Raw genomic sequence first — 24,300 nt, 5'->3', positions numbered from 1 at the left:
TGAGTGCTCTAGGCCATTATTTGTCAAGGTATGAGCATGCGCTTTGTAAAATGCCGGTGACATTTCCACTCGTGATCACTCATTGAAGGCCTCTCGTCCAATCAAAAATGAACGTGTTGTTGGCATCCAGTTATTGTTTCCCGCTGGTTGTCCCCACGAAGGCGACGTACGTGCGGGAGCGCAACAAATTGCCCTGATACTTCCGCGGACACGGTTGGTCTACGTCTGAGTAGTCGAGCCAATTCGAAACCACCTATGCAAATAATGCACTGCTGCTCACTTTGGGGCGTAGGCCTACACGAGTCACGACTGGATAAATAGCCAGGATTTTTAATCGCCTTCCAAATGGAGCAAATTCGACATGGAAAGACGAGTCGATATGGAGCTCGCCCATCACAGACTGGCGCCAAGTCGAAGTGAAATTAATTGTAAAGTGTGCATCTCCTTCACTGCATCTGTGGTCATTTCTACATTTGCATGCACATTGGTGGTCCTTCACCTACAGTCAACGGTAAGGGAAATATATTTTGTTTACGTTCTGCAAGCTTGCGGCAGTATAGTATAAGTAAGTAGGCTTATACTCTTTTTGAGGGATCATTCATTTACTGCGTTTATCCCAATTCGTGCATTTGTGAAACACACTCAACACAGAGTGAACACACAGTGAGGTGAAGCTAATGCCGACGCAGTGAGCTGCCTGTTACAGCGGGAGCTGTGAGGGGTTAGGTAGGCCTACCTTGTTTAAGCCTTAAGGACACTTCAGCCGTTCCTACTGGTCGGGGTTCAAACCGGCAATCCTCCAGGTACAAATCCGAAGCTAACCTAAGATAACCAGTAGGCCACGGCTGCCCCACAGCAACTAATGTTTTATAGTCAGCAGATAGACAGCCCTTTCAAAAGGTCAGTTGGTATCAACGAAGAACCTGGCTTAATCTTCGTGTCTGCAAAATTGGGTTAAATGTCTTGCCAATATCTTCTGCCTAATCGGCCATCTGATGTTGGAAATGATAGAATCACCCTTTGCATTCAACCAAGATGTTAATCGTTTATCATTCTCTTGTGTCTTTTGTAAAGGTATCTCCTGTAAAAGAAGCAACAGGTAATTATAATTAATAATTCATTAATAGCCTACTAGTTAACGTTGTAGGCTAGCCTTCGCAGGGGCGTAGATAGCGTGGGGATGTGGGTGTTATGACGTAGGCTCCACACTTTTCTATCCCCCACACTTTTTGTCAGATTAAAACGAAAGTAAAATAAGTTCTCCAGGGGCACACACACACACACACACACTTTTTGTCAAGAACATGTAGAAATGCAGGGAGTCAAAGACGTTGAAAGCATGCAGCTTTCCTCAAACTTTGGGCTTCTTAGACAATGAATGGTCCGCGTAGCCGCGAAGTTACGTTATGGCGGTGCTTCCCACGTCTAATAGCAAGATTAAATGGTATTCTGGAATCGCTGACTGAAAGAAAAAGAAATTAAAAAGGCTTCCACAATCAGGAAATGCTTATTAATTTGGTGTCATCAACTATAGAGACATAGGCTAGCCTAGGCCTACAATTGGTACCCTGTCAGCACAAATACGTCTCCAAGACGCCTGGAAAAATCTGAACAGCTTAATTAGGCTACATCGTGTTCCATTTAGAACGTCTTTTTGATCTTATTTTGATCTCACAAACGTCAGCGGCATTTCACTGCCATTGTGTGTAATTCTACATCTACTGGATCTTAAATACGATCGCGTTTCATTTAGAACATCTTATTTTGATCTTACAAACGGCAGCGTCAAGACACATTTGCAGTTCTACTGGCAGGCCTACTCAAATGGAATGCCTATGCGCGCTCATGCAATGTGTGCGCGCGTCCCTGCAAGTGAAACTTTACACTTTAGATAACGTGGGCTAAAAGCAACACTATTAACAACAACGTGGATTCCTGTACGGAAACAGCATATAAACTGCACAGCCTAATATTGTCTTTAAATTGACATTAATTAAGCTGGTAGGCTATGCAACACAATTTATTTCTATTCCTTTTGCATACGTTTGGGTAGACTTCAAACGTTTTTGAATTTGATCTTACAGTTCTGTCATTATTCTGTGTCTTGACACCCTGTACAATATTTTCAGACTACTGAATATAGTGACATATTTGGCAGCAGATTTGGCTCCACAAGGGCCATCATCAGATGAGGTGCCTCCTATGCAGAATCAAAGTTGATGGCAAGGATAGTGAATCGGAAGACTGTTTTAGTGTAATGACACAAACAGACACCCTTTTAGGCAAGCAAATTGCTAGTGCTTCTACCAGTGAAATGTGGTCTTCCAATATGCCAGTATGTGCACGCCGTTACTTTTAAAGCTTTAGTTTTTGTGATGTCAAAATAGCATTTTAATGAAGGGATTTGTCTACTGTATGTCAAAGAGTGAACCCACTGGTGCCATATATCAGCATACTTTATGACATTTACATCAATATCTGTCTTTGAACTTGCCATATAAAGTATATATCTGGCTCTAACATGTTAAGACAAAGTAAGACTGTAGGCATAGATTGGTTACATATTTCATATAGATATTTTTTTTTATATGTTTTTTACATATTTTTGTATATGTTTTTCTTTTCTTCCATTGAAGGCTACCAGAAGCTGCAGGGGGAGCGCACACAAAATACTCAAAGAATGCCCAGACCTAATGCTCACCTAGTCGCAGGTAAAGACACACGCAATTCAACAAGTTCACACGCCACACCTTACACACACTCACGCAGAAATATTACTAGGGATATCATGTCAAGGTATCTGCATAATTATTAGAGGAGGCGCAGGGATACGAGAGGATTTCTCGCAGGGTTCAGAACTAGCGCACCACTCACCAGCCAAATCAAAAAATAAATAGCCACCGACATCCAATCAAAAAATAGTATTCGTTGTATCCAGGCAAAATTCCAAAATAGGACATCCCCTCTGCAACCATGTTATGCTTGTGTGGGGTTACACGTTTAAGATTTCAAAACTGCACCAAAATTATTTTTATTCAGAAATTCAACTGTCTGTCATTTGGTAAACCAGCCTACTTATGGCACTTTAACAGTGTGTGTAAATCAGGCCTTTCTACGAACACTTGCAACGCAAATAGGCCTATATAGCCTTGGCCTACTTTATGGCAAAATTATTTTTTATTTATAAACTAAACTAAACTGTCGGTCATTAAGAAAACATAATGATTGTGTCGTTGTAGCTTTGTGTAACCCAGACATCAGCAACGTTCATTTTATACGACCAATCACTCTCGTGGCTGCCTGCACTTTTCTTGTCGTCGTGGCTGCAGCTTTCGCACTCGTTTGTGCTTTTTAGCGCCGTGTTCATCAGGTCCCGGGACACCTGTCTGAGCCTCCATGGACAATGTCAACAATGAATGAAAATTAGCTTATTATCAATTAGTGTTATCAATGAGTGAGTAGGCTACACATACATGTTTTCTAAAGATACAGGACTGCTGCAGACAATGAGCTGCCAACCACCATAATGTAATACCAACCCAAAATAACGAACTTGCTGTCCTCATTAAAAAAAAAAAAAAAAAAGTTGGTCTCGGCATGCATATTCAGTGACAATAGGCTACTCAAGTGAATAAAGCAATTAGCCTAATACAGTTTTTTCTGATTGCTTAAGCACATTTTTTGTAACTATGGCTTTTTTTGCCAAACTCTACACACAAATGGCAAAACCTCTCACCCAATCAGCAAAACATTGTAGTTCTCTTGCAAAAGCTAACACACCTTGCTTAACTCTTCACACCTTCGTAAAAATGGTGTTTTCGTATCTAACAGTAAACACAAGCCATCACAATAGTAAGCACACAATGTGCCAACAACACACTGATGGTATGAATATAAAACACATCTGGCTTTTGCTTTCTCTGTGCACAAGGTAGACTATGTCAGTTTGAGGTCTTACTTTTGTCATAGTTCTGTAAACATACAGGGATCCAAACTTCAAGTATTACAGTAGTGTTTATTTACACACATCAAAACAAACACAAGTGTGTTTTTCCAAGTCAAAACACAAAATAGCATTTCACTGAGACAAAACAAATCAGTCTACATCGGGTCGTCTCTCTCAAAATTCTGTCTACATCACATGCAATGTCCTAGTCCAAGGCACCGGGAAAAATATATTCTGGAATGCCGTATCCAGGCCTGACATGACAATATCCCCACATGTAGACTGTTTTTTTGTCTGTAAAAGGGCTATTTCTTTCTCTTCTCACTCTTCCTGCTCACTCCATTGTACCCATTGTACATTACCTGTGGCTTATTTATAGTGCTTAGGCTGATTGCAGAGTGAACTAATTATCTAAAACAGTTTTCACATGAGAAAGTGTGCCAGAGAGTTGGCAAAATAGTGTAAATAATAGCCATTGTGCCTACAGTTGTGCAAAGTGTGTGTTACAAAATTGCAAACTGAGTGCAAAGCAGTGTTTGTGCTTTTAGTTTTGCGAACTCAGTGAGTGGTTTTGCCATTTGTCTGTAGAGTTTTGCAAAAAAAGCCATAGTTACAAAAAATGTGTTTAAGCATCCAGAAAAAACTGTAAATAAAATATTTGCCTCACTCAGTAGGCTACATAGATCTCGTAAATTGGTGAGCCATAGAATATCCCACAGTCAAGATTATTATATATCAAGATTCCAATCTATCCCACCTAAATATGAAAAGTTATTTCTACTGACATGCTTCCTGGTGACATAAAAACACGAATGGTTTCCCCTTGATATAAAAGCTGACACAAGAGACATAGGCTATGCAAGTATCACATTATACTTTCCCAGATGGGTACAAATCCCAGAATGTCCTGAAAAATAAACAAAAACAAGATGTAGGATGTAGATTATACCACTCTAAAAAGTGATGTGTTAAAATGACACATTGCTGTGTGTGCTCAGGTACAACACATTTTGTGTCCATTTCAACACAGCAGTTGTGTGGCTGGGTGAAAGGTTAAAGACAAATTTCAGCTATCTAACAAAAAAAAAACCTGCATTTTAACTTTTTAACCCAGCCAGCCACACATTTCGGCTATCTCCATATAATTGCGGTGTTGAAATTGACACAAATGTGTTGTCCCTGAGCACACACAGCAATGTGTCATTTTAACACATCACTTCAAGGTCTAAAAGGGTTAATGCTTCTTTCCAAAAACACTAGCTAGAAGTCGATATTTAAGGGTTTTTTTTAATAAAAAAAAAATCTTCTGGGGTAGCATGTCCCCAGACCACCCTAACTAAGCTGAGTTACCAACCTTTTGAAGTGGCCAGGGGGGCTGTTATCACATCTGTGCCTAGGGGCCCACTGGCTGATAATCCGTCCTGTGTGCGCACCTTTTGCTACATAGTGCGCAAGTTTTAATAAATCATGCACTTATTTTCGTAAATAGTGCACTTACTTTATTCAATTCTACACTCATTGTACAACAACAATTTAGCACACAAGCCAAACATTTAAGTGAATTTAGAGTTTATTCAGAATTCAGTTTATTTGGTCAAGTGAGTTCAATTTTAATTAAATTTAATTTATGGAGCGCCAAAACATTACACATGTCTCATGGCGCTTTACAGTGTTAAACATGCAGAGAGAGCCCATGAGTAACAGGGGCGAGGAAAAACTTCCTAGAATTGGAGATAGATAGATAGATACTTTATTGATCCCCAGGGGAAATTCAAGGTCTCAGTAGCATACAGACAACACACACACATTCACTAACAACAGAAAAGTAATTAAAAGTATATAATATAAAAAAAAAAAACTAAGCAATAAGGGCAGTAGAAGATAAAGAATATACTAAATACACTAAATACAAATTCTATACAAATACACTTAAATATACAAAATACAAATTCTACTAAATAACACTTAATCTAAATCAATTCTAAAAAAACAGTATCCACATAGTGGGTGATTAATCAATCAAGAGGCACTTGCAATGACTGAGGCAGGGACTGAGCCTGTGATTCTCTGTGCATAAGGTAAGGTAAGGTGCTCTGTGTGAATAAGTGTCATGGTGATGGTGCAAATGAGTAAGTCAAACAGTGCAACAGTGCAAGAATAAAGTCTATATATCTATATATATAACTATATTAAGAAAGGTATAAGTGTGGCCACAGTTCGGCTGTGGCATGGAGGGAGGGGTTATGCATATGTGCTAATATAGCACGCAAACAGTGAGGCAAAAGACAGTAGTAAAAAGTGGCTAGTGGACAGACAGTTCAAAACATGGAGGTGGTGAAGAGGCAGACAGACTATGCGGAGAAGTCTATTTCTCCTCTTCCCTTAAGTGAAGCATTGAACAGTTCAATGGCCCTGGGGACGAATGACTTTATCAGTCTGTCTGTTGTGCAAGGCAGTGAGCGAAGTCTCCAGCTGATCAGGCTCTTCTGCTTAACAATAGTGCTGTGGAGTGGATGACACTCATTGTCCAAGATGTTGATCAGTTTGTTCAGGGTCCTTTTGTCAGATATTGAAGTGATGCACTCCAGTTCAGCTCCCACTACAGAGCCAGCTTTCTGTCAAGTCGCCCCGCATCCTTCTTCCTTGTGCTTCCTCCCCAACATACCACTGCATAGAAGAGGACGCGGGCAACAACAGACTGGTAGAACATCCTTAGGAGCTTGCTGCACACATGGAAGGACCGCAACCTCCTCAGGAAGTACAGCCTGCTCTGCCCTTTCTTGTAGAGTGCGTCAGTGTTGGCTGACCAGTCCAGTTTATTGTCCAGGTGGAGACCCAGATACTTGTAGATGCTTACCACCTCAACATTGACCCCATCAATGGAGACTGGTAGCATGGAGTGGTCTTAGACCTGCGGAAATCCACCACCATCTCCTTGGTCTTTGAAGTGTTGAGTTGAAGATGATTGAGTTTGCACCATTGCACAAAGTCCTCCACCAGGCTCCTGTACTCCTCCTCCTGCCCGTTCCTGATACACCCCACAATTGCAGTATCGTCAGAAACTCACACCCATCTGCAAGAGCTTGTCTCCCAGTCTGAGGGGTTGGATGGTGTTAAAAGCACTTGAGTAATCAAACATGATCCTCACAGCACTTTTCCCCTTGTCTAGGTGAGAATGTGTCCTGTGTAGAAGATAAGTGATGGCATCGTCCACGCCCACTTTCTCCTGGTATGCAAACTGTAACGGGTCTAGTGCATGGCGTACCTGGGGTCTGAGCATACCTAAGACCAGTCGCTCCATTGTCTTCATCACATGTGATGTTAGAGCGACAGGTCTTTAGTCATTAAGCTCACTAGGGTGTGGCTTTTTAGGGATAGGGGTGAGACATGATGTCTTCCACGGTGTTGGAAATTGTCCAAGGCGTAGACTCAAATTGAAGATGTGCTTCAGTGGCTCCCCCAGTTTAGCAGCACAGGCCTTGACAGTGTTTTCCATAGAATTGGATTCAATTTGTGGCGGTAGCTGACTTGGACAAGGGGGGGGGGGGGGGGTATTAAGATCGTCTTGGTAGTGTATAAGTCTAATTGAGTGCCTGTCACTTTAAGACATTTGTGATTAACACAGTTAAAAGGCTGCTGATGTGTGGATGCAATTCATAACGTTTTCTACATAGTTAGATGTAGGGACAAGCACTTTTGAATTTTGGAAAACACTTTTCCATTTACATCGGGATTTTGCAAACATTCAGTGTCAGAGTCAATAAAATGAGCCCTTCAACGAAATTGACAAGCAGCTGTAAGTAGGCTAAGCATGCTAAATTCGACATCCAAACAGTATTCTAACGTTAGCTTTGAGATACTGCTTGATTGCATAACTTAACTTAGTTTAGTCTATGTTGTGATAAGACCTTAGCAGAGTTAACTTCAATGCAGCAGTTTTGAACAAATCTGCGCAGCATGGTCACGATGCTAAGCGGATTTAATAGCAATTTAGCCAGACGTTTTCTATGCAATGCTTCTATGTGGCAACAACAATCCTTCAACAATCGTGAATATTTTGTTAAATGCACATGCAGAGGAGGGGCAGCGGGCTACGAGAGAGAGCGGGGCGGGGCAAGGAAAGGCTGCGTGCTTAAAAAGCGCAGCTCAATGGCAATGCAAGGATTTGATATTATATTTAATTTAAATTAAATTAAACATAGAATATTAATCTGTGGCGGCCGATTTTGATTTTGTGGCGCCCCACCACAGATTAGTCAATGTATGGGAAACACTGCTTGAGTAGCCTTGGACACAGTCTGTCAGGCCCTGCTGCCTTATTTGTGTGAAGTTTCTTTAGTTTAGCGCTCACTTGATTTGCTGTGATGATGGGGTGTAAGGGGAGGGGGAGGGGTGCATCTGGGATCTATGTGTCTGATGGCTGTTGACTGAGGTCGTTGTCACCTCTTTGTTCGTGATCGCCATGTGGGGGAGGGGTGCAATATTATAGAGAGAGCGGGGCGGGGTAAGGAAAGGCTGCGTGCTTAAAAAGCGCAGCTCAATGGCAATGCAAGGATTTGATATTATATTTAATTTAAATTAAATTAAACATAGAATATTAATCTGTGGCGGCCGATTTTGATTTCGTGGCGCCCCACCACAGATTAGTCAATGTATGGGAAACACTGCTTGAGTAGCCTTGGACACAGTCTGTCAGGCCCTGCTGCCTTATTTGTGTGAAGTTTCTTTAGTTTAGCGCTTTCTTTAGTTTAGCGCTTTAGTGCTGTGATGATGGGGGGTGTAAGGGGAGGGGAGGGGGAGGGGTGCATCTGGGATCTATGTGTCTGATGGCTGTTGACTGAGGTCGTTGTCACCTCTTTGTTCGTGATCGCCATGTGGGGGAGGGGTGCAATATCCAGTGATGGTGGGGGTACGATAGCCTGTGATGGTGGAGGTGAGTGTTGCACTGGTATTGAGGGGGTGTGGGGGCTGGGGGATGACCACCTCCTTGATGTCCCTGTTAAGGCAGTTGTGGACGCCTCAACAGGCACAGGCAAAGAGGCGTCAGGCAGGGGCATGGTGTGAGGTGATGGTGGCTTAGGTCGTTGGGTGTCACCGTAATGCAGAGCTGGAGAGACTGGGAGGTGGGGGTGGGGGTAGGGCAGGCACGCAAACAAGAGCAGTGTCTGAGTCAGCCAGGGGTGGTGGGCAGACCACTGCCATTGGAGCTGGAGCAGGGCAGTCAAACCTGTTGTAGAAGTGGTTCAACTGGTTCGCCCTGTCCAGGTCCCCCTCCACAGAGCTGCTGCTCTTCTTCAGGCCAGTGATAATCTTCATGTCGTCCCATGCCTCCTTCATGTTGTTTTCCTGCAACTTCTGTTCCACCTTCCTTTTGTAGTCCTCCTTAGCTTCCTTTAGCGTGACTTTGAGTTCCCCTTGCACGCGCCTCAGCTCTGCCATGTCCCCCTCTCTGTACGCCATCTTTTTCCTATTTAGAAGGGTCTTGACATTGCTGGTTATCCAAGGCTTGTTATTGGGAAAGCAGGGATACATATAGGAAGAAAACTCGAGCAGATTCACGTCTCAAGGGCCAGACCCATCTGCCAAGGGTCAGTTACAGGGCAGTAAGGTTTGATAAATGTTACTATATATGAAATAGTCATATAATATGAGTTACTATAAGTCATGATGGTTAGTATTAATAAGTACAAGGGCGTAGGTTTGGTCTGAGCTTTGGTGGGGACCAGGGTTTCCGTTGTCCGGTAATTACCGGACATTGGCCGAAAAAAAAATGAAATGTCCGACAAAATTAAATCTCTCCCGTCAAATTGTCCGATTGAAATTGGCTAATCGCGTCCCCTAACGCAATCTGAATTTGAGAATAAGCCTTAATATGTAAGCCTATATTATACGTCCTCTGGCTATGTTTTTAAATTAACAGGCTCTACCATTTGAAAAGTAAGCTATTAAACAACACGCATAGGCTAGCCTACAGTATGCTGCATTTCAAATAGGAAGCGCACGCTTAAAACGTCCATGTTAAACAACGAACAAATGAGTGAGGCGGTTCAAACATGGCCAGGCCCAGGCAGACTAGCCTTAAAAGTTTTTTCAGAGGCCAGACGAATTGGTAACGTCTGAAGTAGGGGTGAACGATTTTGGAAAAAAATCTAATTGCAATTTTTCTCACCAATATTGCGATTGCGATGCGATATGCGATTATTTTGTTAATCTCTTTGTCTTCTGTATTATTCAACAAAGACAAGCCATAAATCATTATATGGCCAACACTATATTACATTAAACATGTATGCCAGGGGTGTCCAAAGTACGGACCGCGGGCCAACTGCGGCCATAGGCTAGTGGAGCTGGCTTAAAGTGACAGTGCACCATTTATAAATGAATTAAACAACATCAAATGAACAGTATTTCTTAAGAAATTAATTTTCTACAACAGAATTACTTTGTCATTTAAATTATACAAAACATATATATATATATATATATATACTGTATATTATTTTTTTGTTGTGTGGCCCGCCGGCCAATTTTCAAAACCCAATGTGGCCCTTGAGTCAAAAAGTTTGGACACCCCTGATGTATGCTGTTCTTTCCTGGAAGCCAGACCTCTGTTATGCATGAGGTGATGCATGAATTGATGAATGACATTTTTATTTAACTACTTCAATCACAATACTTCCAACCTTGTAAACATCAGAACATAAAGTACTGACAAAGAAGCCTGGTGCAAACATTAAAATGAAAGTCAGTAACAAGTCACACAAACAAAAGTGCAGATTGCAGAAATATAAAACAAATCTGTGGCTTTACCACACTTTTCACATAATTCACTTTAAGAAAATGTGATCTATAAACGGGATTGCACTTTTTAAATGACATCTGTGAACTGCTAGACTGTCTTTAAATAAATAAATAAAAAATACACATATAATATATAAACTGGATTGCACAAACAAAAGTGCAGATTGCAGAAATATATATATATAAAAAATCTGTGGCCTTACCACACTCAAATTTTCACATAATTCACTTTAAGAAACGTGATCTATAAACTGGATTGCACTTTTTAAATGACATCTGTGAACTGCTAGACTGTCTTTAAATAAATAAATAAAAAATACACATATATAAACTGGATTGCACAAACAAAAGTGCAGATTGCAGAAATATATATATAAAAAAAATCTGTGGCCTTACCACTCAGTTTTTCAGATAATTCACTTTAAGAAACGTGATCTATAAACTTGACTGCACTTTTTAAACGACATTGGATTGCACTTTTTGAACAACATCTGTGAACTGCTAGGCAGTCTTTAAATAAATCAATACAAAATATACATACATCTCTTACTGATCTCTCCAGTCAGTAACATTACACACAAAGTGCAGGAAAAAGGGAGAGCAAATATCTGCCGGTAGTATGGTACCCTTTTTGAAGATATTTAGGTAAATCAAAGTTAAACATAATATAACAATTGTACAATTAAAACTGGCTGAACATCTTAATTATCTGAAATCAGTAACAGCAACACGCCACACAAACTAAAGTGCACAATGAGTATGGCATTGCCAGCCATAATGGTCCTAGCTCACAGGTTTTTTGCTAGGAAGAACAGCATATCTACTTTTGCGGGCTTGGATGAGCGAGTGCAAGTCACTATATTCCCTCCAGTGCTGAACAGACGCTCTGAGGGGGCACTTGTGGCTGGTACACAAAGATATTTGCGGGCCATCTTGCTCTTGTCGTGGAAAGTGAATGTTGTGCTCCTTCCACCAGGCCAAGGGATCATCCTCTCCGTCAATGACAGGGATCAACAGGTAACTATTCAACTCTGCCTCCACGATATCCTCAAGTGGCAGAGGCAAAGCTGAAGAGGCCACACTGGTTTTAAAAAGGCTACCGAGAGATCAGTAAATTCAGAGAGAGGATGCAGTGCCTTATGAACTGTCTCCAACACTTCAGTATCCTGCCAGGTTGGGATAAGGCAGCGTGCATGTCGGTCACCTGACAATACCTGCGATATGGCTTTTGCCTGTTGCAGCACTCTGGTGATCATTTTCTCTTTGGACCTCCATCTTGTTGGGCACTCAGTAATGATGGAGTGCTCAGGAAGCTTAAGCTCCTTCCTTCTGTGCCTCAGTGAGCACTGCCTTTTTCTTCCAACTGTGGGAGAAGTGCCCCACCAACTTCTTGCACAGCCCTATCGCTCTTGATACTCTTTGATTGCATTTTCTGGAGGAAAATGAAGTAAAAATAGTGTGACTCATACAATTGCAGTTGTGTGATACAAGGTTTCACCATTTCTCTCTCACACACACACACACACACACACACACACACTCTTTCTCTCTCTCTCTCTCACTCACACACACACTTTCTCTCTCTCTCTCACTCATTCACACACACACTTTCTCTCTCTCTCTCTCTCTCACTCACACACACAGCAATAACTTACCAATGGCAAGATGCAATCGGTGCCCAAAACACTGGAGCCTGGTCCACTCGTTCAGCTGTGCTGCCTTCACCATATTTGACGCGTTGTCCGTCGTTATGCAGACAAGGTTGCAAACCCCTCTCTCAGGCCAGCAGCAATGTTTTCCCCTGTGTGGTCTTCTGGGAAGTAGGCTGTCTGAAGGCTGCGAGCTTCGAGGTGGAGGTCTTCAGTAATATAATGGACCGTAAGACTTTGATAAGGCTCCGCTGTACGGCTTGACCACATGTCTGTTGTAGCCGCGAAAAACTCAATCGTTTTCAGCTCAGCTGCCACTCTTTGCCTACATTGCACGTGTAGCTCCGGTATGGCGATTTGGCTAAAATATGTGCGGGAGGGCATTCTGTACCTCTTATCCAGTGTAGTTACCAAATTATTGAACCCAGGCTTGGTAACCGTATTGACGGGCATCATGTCTTTCGCAATGCATCGAGTTACCGCTTTGGTGATTTCCGCGTGCCGTTTTGAAGTGTGTTCGTATGGCGTAACACCTTCAAATAGTTCGGTCAATGATCCTTGCCGAGTATCGGTACTTGGATTATTTTGCACACTGCTTGATTTTCTAGCTATACACCTATTATACACTGCTTTGTGCTGTCTTTTTAGGTGCTGGTACAGGTTGGTAGTGTTGCCCCGAGAAGTAGCCACTCTAACAAGGCAGGTTTTGCACAGTACCTGACTCTGTACAACATCTTTTTTAAAGCCAAAATAGTCCCACACGACTGATGTACTGTTCCTCTTTGACACTAACATTCCCGCAGTGTCTGTTTCTGTCGAGCCTGAGGCCATTGTGTAACGTTACAGCTTGCCAAGTTCACTAGGTTCACTCTGTGTAGACTGTTTTAAATCTTTGCCACTGTACGCTCCCGTGTCACGTGACCAGAGTGCAGCCTCAGCCTTTGGTTAGAAAATCTCGTTTGATCTTATCACGTGCTTTACTTGCGCATGTCACGTGAAAAGCGTGTAGCCAAATCGGAGCCTTTGCGGTTTGAAAATCGCACTTGATCATATCGCGATAGTATCGCAAATGCAATAAATCGTTCAGCCCTAGTCTGAAGCCTCAGATGTCCGGTCAACTCCACCACCACCAGATAAAAAGCAGAAGTGTCGGGCGTATCTGTCGGAATCAGTGACATTGGAAGTGGAGTTCCGGGGGGGTGCGGCCGCTTTAAAACACTGTCATTCTCCGTGTACACTGGACATGCAAAGTGTTCTTTACCCAAAGCATACAGTAGGCCTATGCGTTCTCTGTCTATGATCTGCAGGGTTAGGGCTTCCTCGACGAGGCGATTACTGGTCCGCGGATAATTTCTGGCACAATTAAACGGTACCATTGAACCGCGGCCGAAAGAAAAAGAAACTAAACATTTCCCAGAATAGGAAACATTTCTTAATTTATTGTTATCAAATAAAGAGGCATAGCATTAGGGGGTAGTGGTGTGAGCGCTCATTCTTGTGTGTGCGCATCTGTGTAAGTTAAACAGTCACCACTGGAGATAACGTTGGTAGCAGCAGCAAACAACATAGCCTTTTTAAAACAACGAACAAAGCGGACTCTTGCTGTCAATGAAAAGATACTGGCTAGATCTTGTTAAGCATGTTTAAGTTAGGCTAATTAACATGTTGCATTCTATACAGCCTGATTATGTCATTCTTTAAAGCTACATTGTGTACTTTTTTGAGTTAATTCTTAGCAAAAACCCATTTGTTCTTTCAAAAATATGTGCTCATTCATGTGTAATTATTTCCACTTACTAATCAAAGTATTCTCGTAAGTGTAGAATCTGCTATTCCAAATACATACGCGCGAGTCGCGCAAATGGCTGAATCCATGTTGCGCCTCCATCTTTGAAATACATTCGCCAACGAGGGACATTCCTGGAAATTCAGCTCCGCCTTTCGCGCTTGTAGGCAACACTCATTGCATGATCAGTCTACTCGCGACTGCCGGCAGATTTGAAAGTCTGTTGAAAATGGAGGATTACAACTATTCTCGAGGACATGAAAAGGAGTCGCCAAGGAAGCGAAAAAGAGAATTAAAACGCCAACGCGACCGGAAAAACAACAGACCAAAGTCAATATTGGAGTGGCTTTTCTAAGATGGAAAGAGCTCGTGAGGAGCAAGGATTTTAAAAGGGACGCCGAAATTGCCTGCTTTCTCCTCGACAGGTAATTTGGCCTATTCGTGTAAACATACAGTCTATGGTGTAAATTCGAAGTTTTATAGTTGCTTGGCTTAGTATAGCATGGTTGTCCATAACGCTAGAATGACGTCTGGGATACTTTTCCTCGCGTCGATGAAAAAGGATTGTAACATAAATCTGCTATGACGGATCACAGGCAAAGGGCACTAAATTGTAGTTATTTTTCATTGCTTTTGCTTTGTAGCCTAAATATATCCTAATCTGATAATGCTAGTGTAGCCAATTCCAAGGGTGACGTTCACATCCTGAGGCCTGTCCTGTAATCTTATTAATTGTAGACGTAGCCTACTAAATTGTCTGAACGTTTTTCACTGCATGAAAACAATTGTTGATTCTATGTGATTGTTGTTTGATAATAACTGAAAGTATATTTTTAATATCTTGGTGTTTACCATTTTATGTACTGTTATATGTTGTGAAACGCTCTGCTTATTCATTTCAGATGAGCATCTTGGCGCAATTGCAGAAGCCCCTGAAATTGAGAACCTTGAACAGAGGTAACCCATCAATGCTCATAATGTCTATACCCGATGACATTCTCTATTGTATATTTTCATGATATAAGCATTTATATATATTTTTTACAAAGCCTACATGACATGAGCATCGTGGAGGAGGATGTGGACGAAATTCAATGGTCTTGTTATGTGATGCACGTGCATGCCTTCATTGTAACCTTGCCTGTAACTCAGTCTAGGCAAAATAGCACTATACAGATTAGTAACAATATGTTGAACTATATAAAATGGCGTGTATGTCTAACGACACTGCATGTCTTCCACAGGATCAGCTTTCCAGGAGACTGCAAATTTAGAATGATGGCCCATGTTGCTTCAAAGGCACCATACAAAAAGGAAGGGTTCATGTGTAAATACCATAATTTGTTAATTTCTGTAAATAAATATATTGCAAATAACATTGTTGACCATGTTACTGTCATTTGGTGTTTCAAAATGGTAAATTACCACAACTCCTTTTTTAATTATAAGTTTGTGGATGTAATGTATGAGGTACAGCATGAACAGTCTCTTATCAATTCTAAAAGTTTTTATTTTCATGAAAGCAAAATATAGCGATGTACCGGTGTAAAATAAATTAAATACAGTTTTAAAAGGAACAGGCAGTACAAGAACACTAATACAAAACTATTTACAATAACACAACATTACAACATTATAGGAAGGTGAAATAAATTCCAGAGATGTCCCTGAGGGTCAGGGAATTTATCCCTTATCCTACACACACAGCTTGGGATCACTCTTCTATTACCCTGTCCTAGAGACCCATGCTGCCAGAAAATGAAATGTCTGTAGGTAGCATATCTGAACTCTATTGTCATCACCTGGCTCTCTTACATGGCCTAATGCTGTGATGTCTGTGATGTACTGCCTGTGAATCTGGAGAAAACCTTCATCTAGGCAGTGCTGTGTGTAGTGAGGCAGAAGGCTCACACAGGTGGCAGGGTTTTGTCCACAGCATTTTCTCTTCTGATCGATTGGCATGTCTCTGCAGTGTGTACAACTACACCAAGGCATCCCTGGCACAGGTGGGGGGACGACATGTCTGCACTGATGCATCAAACACCAGACCTGGCTGCCTCACTATAGCAACTGTGTGGTGAGGTTCCTGTGCTCTTGCAGGCTCATTCCATCCACAAGTCTGAAGAAATAAGACACAAGAAATAAGATCAGATAGGCTTGTTTAGGTAGCAAAGTTAGATTGTTAGCAGAGTAGTAGTAATAGTAGCCTTTTTGATCAGTGTTCACACAAAATGATGAATACTATGTATGTGTATGGACAATGAAAAGGTGAAAATGTTGTGTAACATTTTCTATAGACCATAACGTAATTATGTGTCGTGATTTCACTGGGAGACAACTCGCATCATGCAGTTGACTGGCAACAGCTAGAAATTGCTACAAACAATTGAGATACAAACAGGCAGGGAAGCTACACCAAGCGCGTGACTGAAGCGTTCCGTTCACAACGCGTAAAATCAATTTTAGATGAATGGTCTATTTTTTTTCTGCAGCAGACGCAACGCAAACGAACGTGCCTGGTGCAGCTTCCGAGCTAATTTCGGTGTCATTGACATTGATACTGTTCAGAGAAATATATTAAAAACACAAACCTCCGTTGCTTCTCTCCTTTGCCTTTGAAGTTCTCCCAGTCTCTCCTCGTCATCTTTTGGAGTCTTACTTTTTCTTTGCCTAGGAGGTCTCATCGATCCTCTGCCACCGGCTCTTGGCTTTTCTTTACCTTTCCCTCTTCCTTTACCTTTCCCTTGCACCTCCGTTGCATCGACTGATCTCTGACTCTGCTCACTGAGAAAAATAGTAGGCTACGCTGTAAACATTGCCTTTACACTATTAATCTCGCACATACAGAATAACGATAGCACTGAATCTACTGTACTATAACATTAGCATGCATTCGTTTGGGAACCTGATAGCTGATGCTAGCAATGAAATAGTAGCCTACCAAAATAATGAAAACGTAAAACTAGGCTATTCACTTTACATAGAGGTCATACCCAACATGTTTACTGGCTATATAACTAAATGCAATGTGTAATTGTTTTCTAAAGTAACCTTATAACTGGAAGGAACACCGGACGAAGTCGTAGTACTGGAAGCAATGTTAACTTTGGCATGAAACGGCCACCGTAGGAGTTAAAATGCGCTCGGAATGGGAGGGGCTAGAAAGTAATATTCAGTTGGTTGTCATATAGAATTTCACCGCTAGATGGGAGAAGTTCTTACACAAGGTAGCTTTAAGCTACATAACCTGTCTCCAGTTTTCCTCAATTTGACTAATTAAGAAGGGATAATAGGATATTTGACCGGCATATCATCAAAATTTCCGGAACACGCACTACCCACTAACACCACCATAGATATATAAAATGATTAAAATGTGCTATTGTCCAACTACTATCCATGATTAGAGCCCGACCGATAAAGGATTTTGAAGGCCGATACCGATACAAATATTTGTTGATTTAAAAATCCGATATTTCGGCCGATATATATATATATATATATATTTTTTCAGAAACGCGCAACAAAACATTAACAGATTTCCCTAACATTAGTTATTTGTAGTTATTTATGAGTATTGACTAAAATAATATGATAATGCATTTTAAAAACAAACTTGTTTATTTTTAAATAATATTGTCACAGTGGAACAGAAGAACATCGAAATATATTAAAGTTCTGATAAATAAAATGTAGAAAAATAGAAACTTAAGATATTAAATTTAGTCTTTTGAACAAAAACACAATAACAACAACAACCAAATCAAAGTTACCAGTATTAAAAGACTTGGTAAGCTTCATAAATATAATTTTGAACTAAGACTTAATAATTACAAAAAATAATGATGACATTATTACTATCATCATCATTTGTATTATCAAGATAAAACAAGATAGAACAAGATAAAGGTCACTACTAAATGTTTGAGTGTGCGTGTGTAATAATTAGTCCCTATTGCCTTATAAGCTACCTTATAATTACAATGTCAGCTTGCTTATCCCTTTACCTGCACTTTTAAAATGATTTCCATCAAGCTACATCAAACCATTTTCAATCATCAATTGCTGCCTGCCTACTATTTAGTGATCTAAATCCATTATGTAACTCGTTAATGCTGCGGCTGAACGACAGTCTGAAACGCACACTTGGCGTCATTGGATTTCACACATGTGTAAAAGAAAAGCTAACTTTTATGCACAAGCTACGTTTTGCACAAGCTACGTTTGATACTTTTTCTCTATGTCTAAATGTTCACTCCTCGCACGTCTAACTTACATTTTACAATGCAGGGACTGTAACTACAGATATACTAGTTATAAATACAGTACCGTATTTTCCGGACTATAAGTCGCACCGGAGTATAAGTCGCACCAGTCAAAAAATGTGTCATGAAGAGGAAAAAACCATATATATAAATATATATATGTTGCACCTGAGTCACAGGACCAGCCAAACTATGAAAAAAAAGTGCGACTTATAGTCCGGAAAATACGGTAATCATTTATTTAGGCAGAATAAGTTTGTTGCGGTTCGCTTCACTCTCGGCTTATCAGCAGCAAAACTGGACATTGTTTTCACGAATTTTGCCATGCTTATTTGAGTTAAGAGAACTGATGGGGATGATCTTTTAATTGTTATTCAAGCAATGTATGTCTCGTGACCAAATCACCATGAACACACTTAACTGATGATCTCACTCGCGGATAACTGGTTCTCTCTGCCCGACTCTGGCTGCATCAGCAGGTTGCAGGATGTGTGGCGCGTTATACACGAGTGTTGCCAGCAGGGACGGTGTTGAGTGCCCTCTGGTGGACAAACTAACGCCAACACTCATGACATGGTTGAAGGGTGTTTCGTCCGTTTTTATTTTATTTTTAAAATATTCATTTATCGGCCATTATAAATGCCGATACCGATAGTTTGGAAAATGGCTAATATCAGCCGATAATATCGGCCCGCCGATAAATCGGTCGGGCTCTATCCATGATTAAAATGTGCTACTGTCCAACTTGATCTAACTATACTGTGTAGCCTACATAATCTGATTTTAATATGTACAGATATGTAGGCTATATTTAACATTTAACATTTATTTTCTATTTGGTCTGTTATGAAATCATGCATTGACCCATTTAAGCACAGCTCAGTTTTAAGAAACTTAAATACATGCATGCTTAGCATTTTGTGAAAAGAAAACATTAAGGCTACATTGACAAACTCTTAACCGTGAGCTGCCTGTATATTCTCTGATTCTAATAATTACAGATATCTAGGCGATGTAAGCACAGCTCAGTTTTAAGAAATGCTTAAAGCCGAAAGACCATGTTGAATTTTGCTACAATTTATTTCAAAACCGGATTACTCTGGAACAGCTAACTATACACGGGAATGCATTACACCTTTGTGTTCGGTAAGGTCTGCTGTTTATTCTGATATAGGCCTATGGTTTGTCATGTGTTGCGTGAAGAGTGTGTAGGCCTACGATATTCCACCAAGACGAATGGATGTGGAGATGGCGCAGAGAATAATTATTAAATCTCTTGAAGTAATTTTTCTCGCGAACTGTTTATCACAGCAAATAGTGGCTGGCTAGCTAGCACCGTTTAAAAGCTGAGAAAAGGCTCTTTCATGTGAGCCTTTTCTCGAGAAGTTCAACAGAGAAGAATGGGTGAATTTGCGCAGGAGACTGCGGCTCACTTGTAGTTATTATAGGTAACTTTAAATCAGCGCGATTTACCCTTATAGGCTGCACATTCAAAGATCTGTACGAGATGATCCGCAGCACGAAGTGAGAAATGATTTAACTCTTTGTGTAGCCCATGTGAGCGCTTTTTTCCACATTTCAACCTGAATATTGGTGGGGACATTTCAGTCGTAATTTGACATTGGTGTGGACACGTCCTTCGGTCCCCACGCAAATCTACGCCCCTGAATAAGTATATCAATGGTACTGTATAGTGTTATATAGAGAGAGTTATAAAAGGAATTTGGTTTCAACATATGCAACAGTAATAAACAAAATACGATATATGCTGCAGAAAATGAATGTAGTTATTATTAATACTAAGATTGGATTAGATTAGATATAGAGATACATATTAATACAAATAATCATAATTATAATATCTTTAATACCTTTAATAAATAATAATAAATTTACCTTTCACTATGTAGCTTGTGGATACAAAGTCAGTTGAGATGCAGTTAGCATGTAGCTGGGAATGGCAAGGATTATCTTAAGACAAGTGCAGATATGTAAGTAAGTACTACAGCATATTTTGTTTTTAACTGGCTGCTGCCCTCTAGCTCACTATTTTGTACTTCTGTTAGTTTGCAGCGATGTCGATGGAGTCCTTAGTTGGCAGAACAGCTCCAAAGAGGACCTCAACATGGAGTACAATGACAGCGAACGGAGCCTGGTCATCCCCAAAAAGGGCTTTTACATCATCTACCTGCAGATATCCTACCGTTTCACAGAAAACTTCATCTGCAAGGGAGACAACGTGGTCCTAATTCACGAAGTGATCAAGCGGAGTCTGCTGAGATACAGTTACACAAAACCTAAGAACGTTATCAGTTCCTTAGAGACTGTGTCGTGCACGGAAAAGTACTGGGGGAGAACCACACACAGCATGGCCAGGATATTTTTCCGCAAGGAAGACAGACTCCAGGTGAAACTGAGCTCTAACTGGTCGCTGGTCGATATTTACGGTCCACATGGGACAAAAACATTCTGGGGAGTGTACCTCGACAGGGACCTCAAATAGGTGTCATTTTGCACAGTGCAGGCTGTATTGAGTCGAAATGTACATTTTGCAAATTTACATCAATATAAATGCTGATGTACTGTATGGAGACCATAGATGAAGACGCTGTACTGTGGTGCCTGAATGTATGCTGTGGGTTTGGTGCTCATGGATCGGGTAGTCTTTCTGTATTAGTGATACCGTTAAACAGAAACTATCTAGACTAACTGACTAGAGACCTAACTAGAGAAGGAACAAAGACACTTTCTCTCCAAAGTGACCAGAAGATCTTCCTTCTTTTTTACCAAATGATATTGATACCATGTATGTGTATGAGTGTGTGTGCTTTATCTGATCTCAGCGTTGCTGTGGGTATGACGTCACAATATCAATTCCTGTGAAGGGTGACATTTGCTTGGGAACATGTGCCTTTTCCTTCAGATCTGTATCTGCCTTTGTATTTCACACACTTTCACTATCATCAGCAGAATATGTTATATATGTATATATGTAAAGTAAATATTTTCAGTACTGTATCATATTATTCTTCATGCTAGACAATAAGAATTGAATGCACCATATGCCGAACCTTGCAACTCTGCACCATCAATCATGTTAAGCCCGCCTACCGACTCTATACAGTATACACGATGTGATTGGCCTTGTCGAAGTTTAATTTTTCCAGCTCGCAAGCCAACGGAGAGTTGCTACTACCCTAGCAAATTAAATTTGCTGCCATTAGGGTGCGTCTAGATTTCTAGGCTACACAAAAAGCTCTTTAGCCAGGTCATTTAATTCTGGTGGAGTGTCATCTGTGTTGTAACCACTCACCACCTTTCCATAACGACAATGAATTTCTTGTTTGCCCAATAATAACAATTTTGACGCAAGCATAAATCCATCTGCATCGTAACGTGCTGATTCACAAATTTGGCCTGCAATCAGGGTTTTTTTGGCCAGCGCTCTAGTCCGAATTTAATTCTATCTCAACGTTCTATTAACTCAAAGACTAGTTGCTGTTCACTATCTGGCCACCATTGTTTGGATGGGGCAATGAAAGGGGGTGGGGGTATATACATAAGTGTATATACTACACTTATGTGTAATATTGTATGAATATTTATTGTATTATTCCTTAATATGAGTTCAACTTCAAATGTCTCCATTTTTGGGGAAAAAAGATTGTTCTAAAGAATGTCAATTCTATATTAATTATTCATTCATATTGATGCAAATAACTTTCTTCCAAGACATATAATTGTTCCATATGCTGTTCTTTAAAGATTTTGATTGCTTCAGATACATCGTATATGTCTACTCCTTAAAACAGCCATATGGATGTTCAATCATTTCATGATACTAATAAAAGTACTGTAGACACAGTGACAAGACAATCACAGTAAAGAGTAGTGTTTTTAAAAAAAAAATAGTCTACCTTTTATAGAATGTTAATGTTTGCACAAAAATGCAATACATTTCAATTGAATGGACCACGACTTTGACATTTAGTTTTGGCCCGCAGCCCTCCACCCTGGCACAAAACAATTACCTGCGTATTAATGGAATAAACAGTAAGTTTAGGCCTACATGTTAAGAGTATCAGTCACACTATATGTAAGGTAAAAACAAAACAAACCAAATTTGACCAAATATAGTTGAACAATCAAGTAAACTTCATAAACCTGAATGCATGAGGGAAGGAGCATGAACCTAAACCTGAGATTAAATAAAATGGATCGCTCTCATGCAGTAGCTGGCAAAAGTTGTCGGTTCAATACCCGGTTTCAACTGTTGTTCCTTGAGCAAGGCACTTTACCCTGAGTTGCTGGACAATGGCCCTTGTAATATAACTGACATGTGTAAGTTGCTTTGGATAAAAGTGTCTGCTAAATCAATACATGTAAATGTAGAAATGTTGAGGGCTAAATGAGCTACAACAAAGAGGAGGGAGATGAGGCGTACAATACAAGGATTTATTGTTCATTTATTTGAGTTTGAAAAGCCTTGGCCTAGGCTACGTGTTACAATGATTTAAAATATAATCCCTTACATTTATCAGTAACTGTATTCTGAATGCCACCCATTTAAATTGTAACTTTATTTAAATACAGTTACTCATATTTTGTATTTTAAATAAGTAGGCTAATTCGAAATACATGTATTCAGTTACTTCCCAACTCTGATGTTTATTTGAATATGCATATTGCTTACTGTCTTATTTGTACCATAATCCGCTGTCCATTGGTAGAAACATATATTGCCTCCTAACTGTGTGTTTCCTACAAAGGAATTTGAAAAGGTTCATGAATTGGTGAACTGGTAAAGAATTTGGCAGGTGATCTGTAATGATCTACTCAGGCCATCATACTTAACTGCATGTAAAGGATAATAGAAAGAACGGTCATATTTGGGAAAATAAGTCCCGACGCAAAGCGGAGGGCTCTTGTTCCGCCCTGAAGGGACTTATTTTCCCAATAATGACCGGCGTTCTAGACATTATCCTGCTTATTACACGGCTACTTGACAAAACGAAATAATAAACTTCCCACAATATGACTAGTTTGCAACAACACACACGTTGAACTTGAATCAAACATTCTTTAGAACACAGCTGATCAACCGTCTGCTTTCACTTTTGAATGAAGTTCCAGTTCTTGCGTAGTGATATGAAATACCTGAAGTAGAAGCACAAACTCCGTTGCCATTGACAGCGGTAACTATATGTTTGCAGCGGTAATAACATGAAAATATTTTACCGTAGAACTTTGGGAAAGCCCATTCAAGTCAATGGAGCATTCTATTTGCCTTGTGAACCGTGTAATAAATAATGACAATAATGACATTACTGTTTTTTCCAAGGAGAAACACACCCAAGGGTTTGTTGTGAGACAAGTCCTGAAACCACAGCAACAATATTTTTGTAGATTTGTTTGCGTATTGTTGTCAGACAACCGGTGTAAGTTATGACACACCTTCTGTAATAACATTTTCAACACTTCACACTTCCTTGTTCTTCCTGTGTGGATCATTCAAGTGTCAGTGTCAGGCTGTTTCCACACAACAGACTGGAGAGTTTTTCAGACTGCTGCTGCTGATAACATCAACGATAACACTGAGTATGTAATGGGCTACATATGCAAATGCATTGATGACATTGGTGACCGTACAAACTTTTCCTAACCAGAAGCCATGGGTGAACGGAGAGGTATATTCAGCACTCCGAGCTCGGACAGCTACCTTCCATTCTGGCAACCCAAGTGAGTACCGTAAAGCACGTTATGAACTGAGAAAATCGATTAAAAGGGCTAAGAGACAGTACAGGAAAAAGGTGGAGTCACACTACAGCGTCTCGAACACCAGGGGCGCGGAGT

General features: G+C 40.5%; 1 protein-coding gene across 2 annotated transcripts; it reads left to right on the top strand.

Moving 5' to 3' along the window:
* Positions 1 to 238: 238 nt before the first annotated feature.
* On the top strand, positions 239 to 21,987 carry LOC143105878 (tumor necrosis factor-like). Of its 2 annotated transcripts, XM_076270008.1 has the most exons (4): positions 239 to 511; positions 1,075 to 1,099; positions 2,637 to 2,711; positions 20,514 to 21,987. In XM_076270008.1, exons 1-4 carry the CDS (start codon positions 362 to 364, stop codon positions 20,948 to 20,950), a joined length of 687 nt encoding a protein of 228 aa, XP_076126123.1. In that variant the 5' UTR covers positions 239 to 361; the 3' UTR covers positions 20,951 to 21,987. The 2 variants fall into 2 exon arrangements, with proteins under 2 accessions (XP_076126123.1, XP_076126124.1); XM_076270009.1 differs by lacking the exon at positions 1,075 to 1,099.
* Positions 21,988 to 24,300: the final 2,313 nt, after the last annotated feature.

The sequence above is a fragment of the Alosa pseudoharengus genome, unplaced genomic scaffold (assembly GCF_046254945.1).
Source record: "Alosa pseudoharengus isolate Yale_2024_CS ecotype anadromous, Long Island Sound unplaced genomic scaffold, YU_APseudo_1.1 YU_APseudo_1.1_scf_6, whole genome shotgun sequence".
Taxonomy (NCBI): Eukaryota; Metazoa; Chordata; class Actinopteri; order Clupeiformes; family Clupeidae; genus Alosa; species Alosa pseudoharengus.
This window is presented reverse-complemented; position numbering and strand designations above follow the sequence as displayed.

Excerpts from the sequence above, each read along its gene's own strand:
- LOC143105878 (XM_076270008.1), top strand. The coding sequence starts at position 362 with ATGGAAAGACGAGTCGATATGGAGCTCGCCCATCACAGACTGGCGCCA. Across the intron at positions 512-1,074 it reads TCCTTCACCTACAGTCAACG|GTATCTCCTGTAAAAGAAGC; the intron begins GTAAGGGAAATA and ends TCTTTTGTAAAG. Across the intron at positions 1,100-2,636 it reads TCCTGTAAAAGAAGCAACAG|GCTACCAGAAGCTGCAGGGG; the intron begins GTAATTATAATT and ends CTTCCATTGAAG.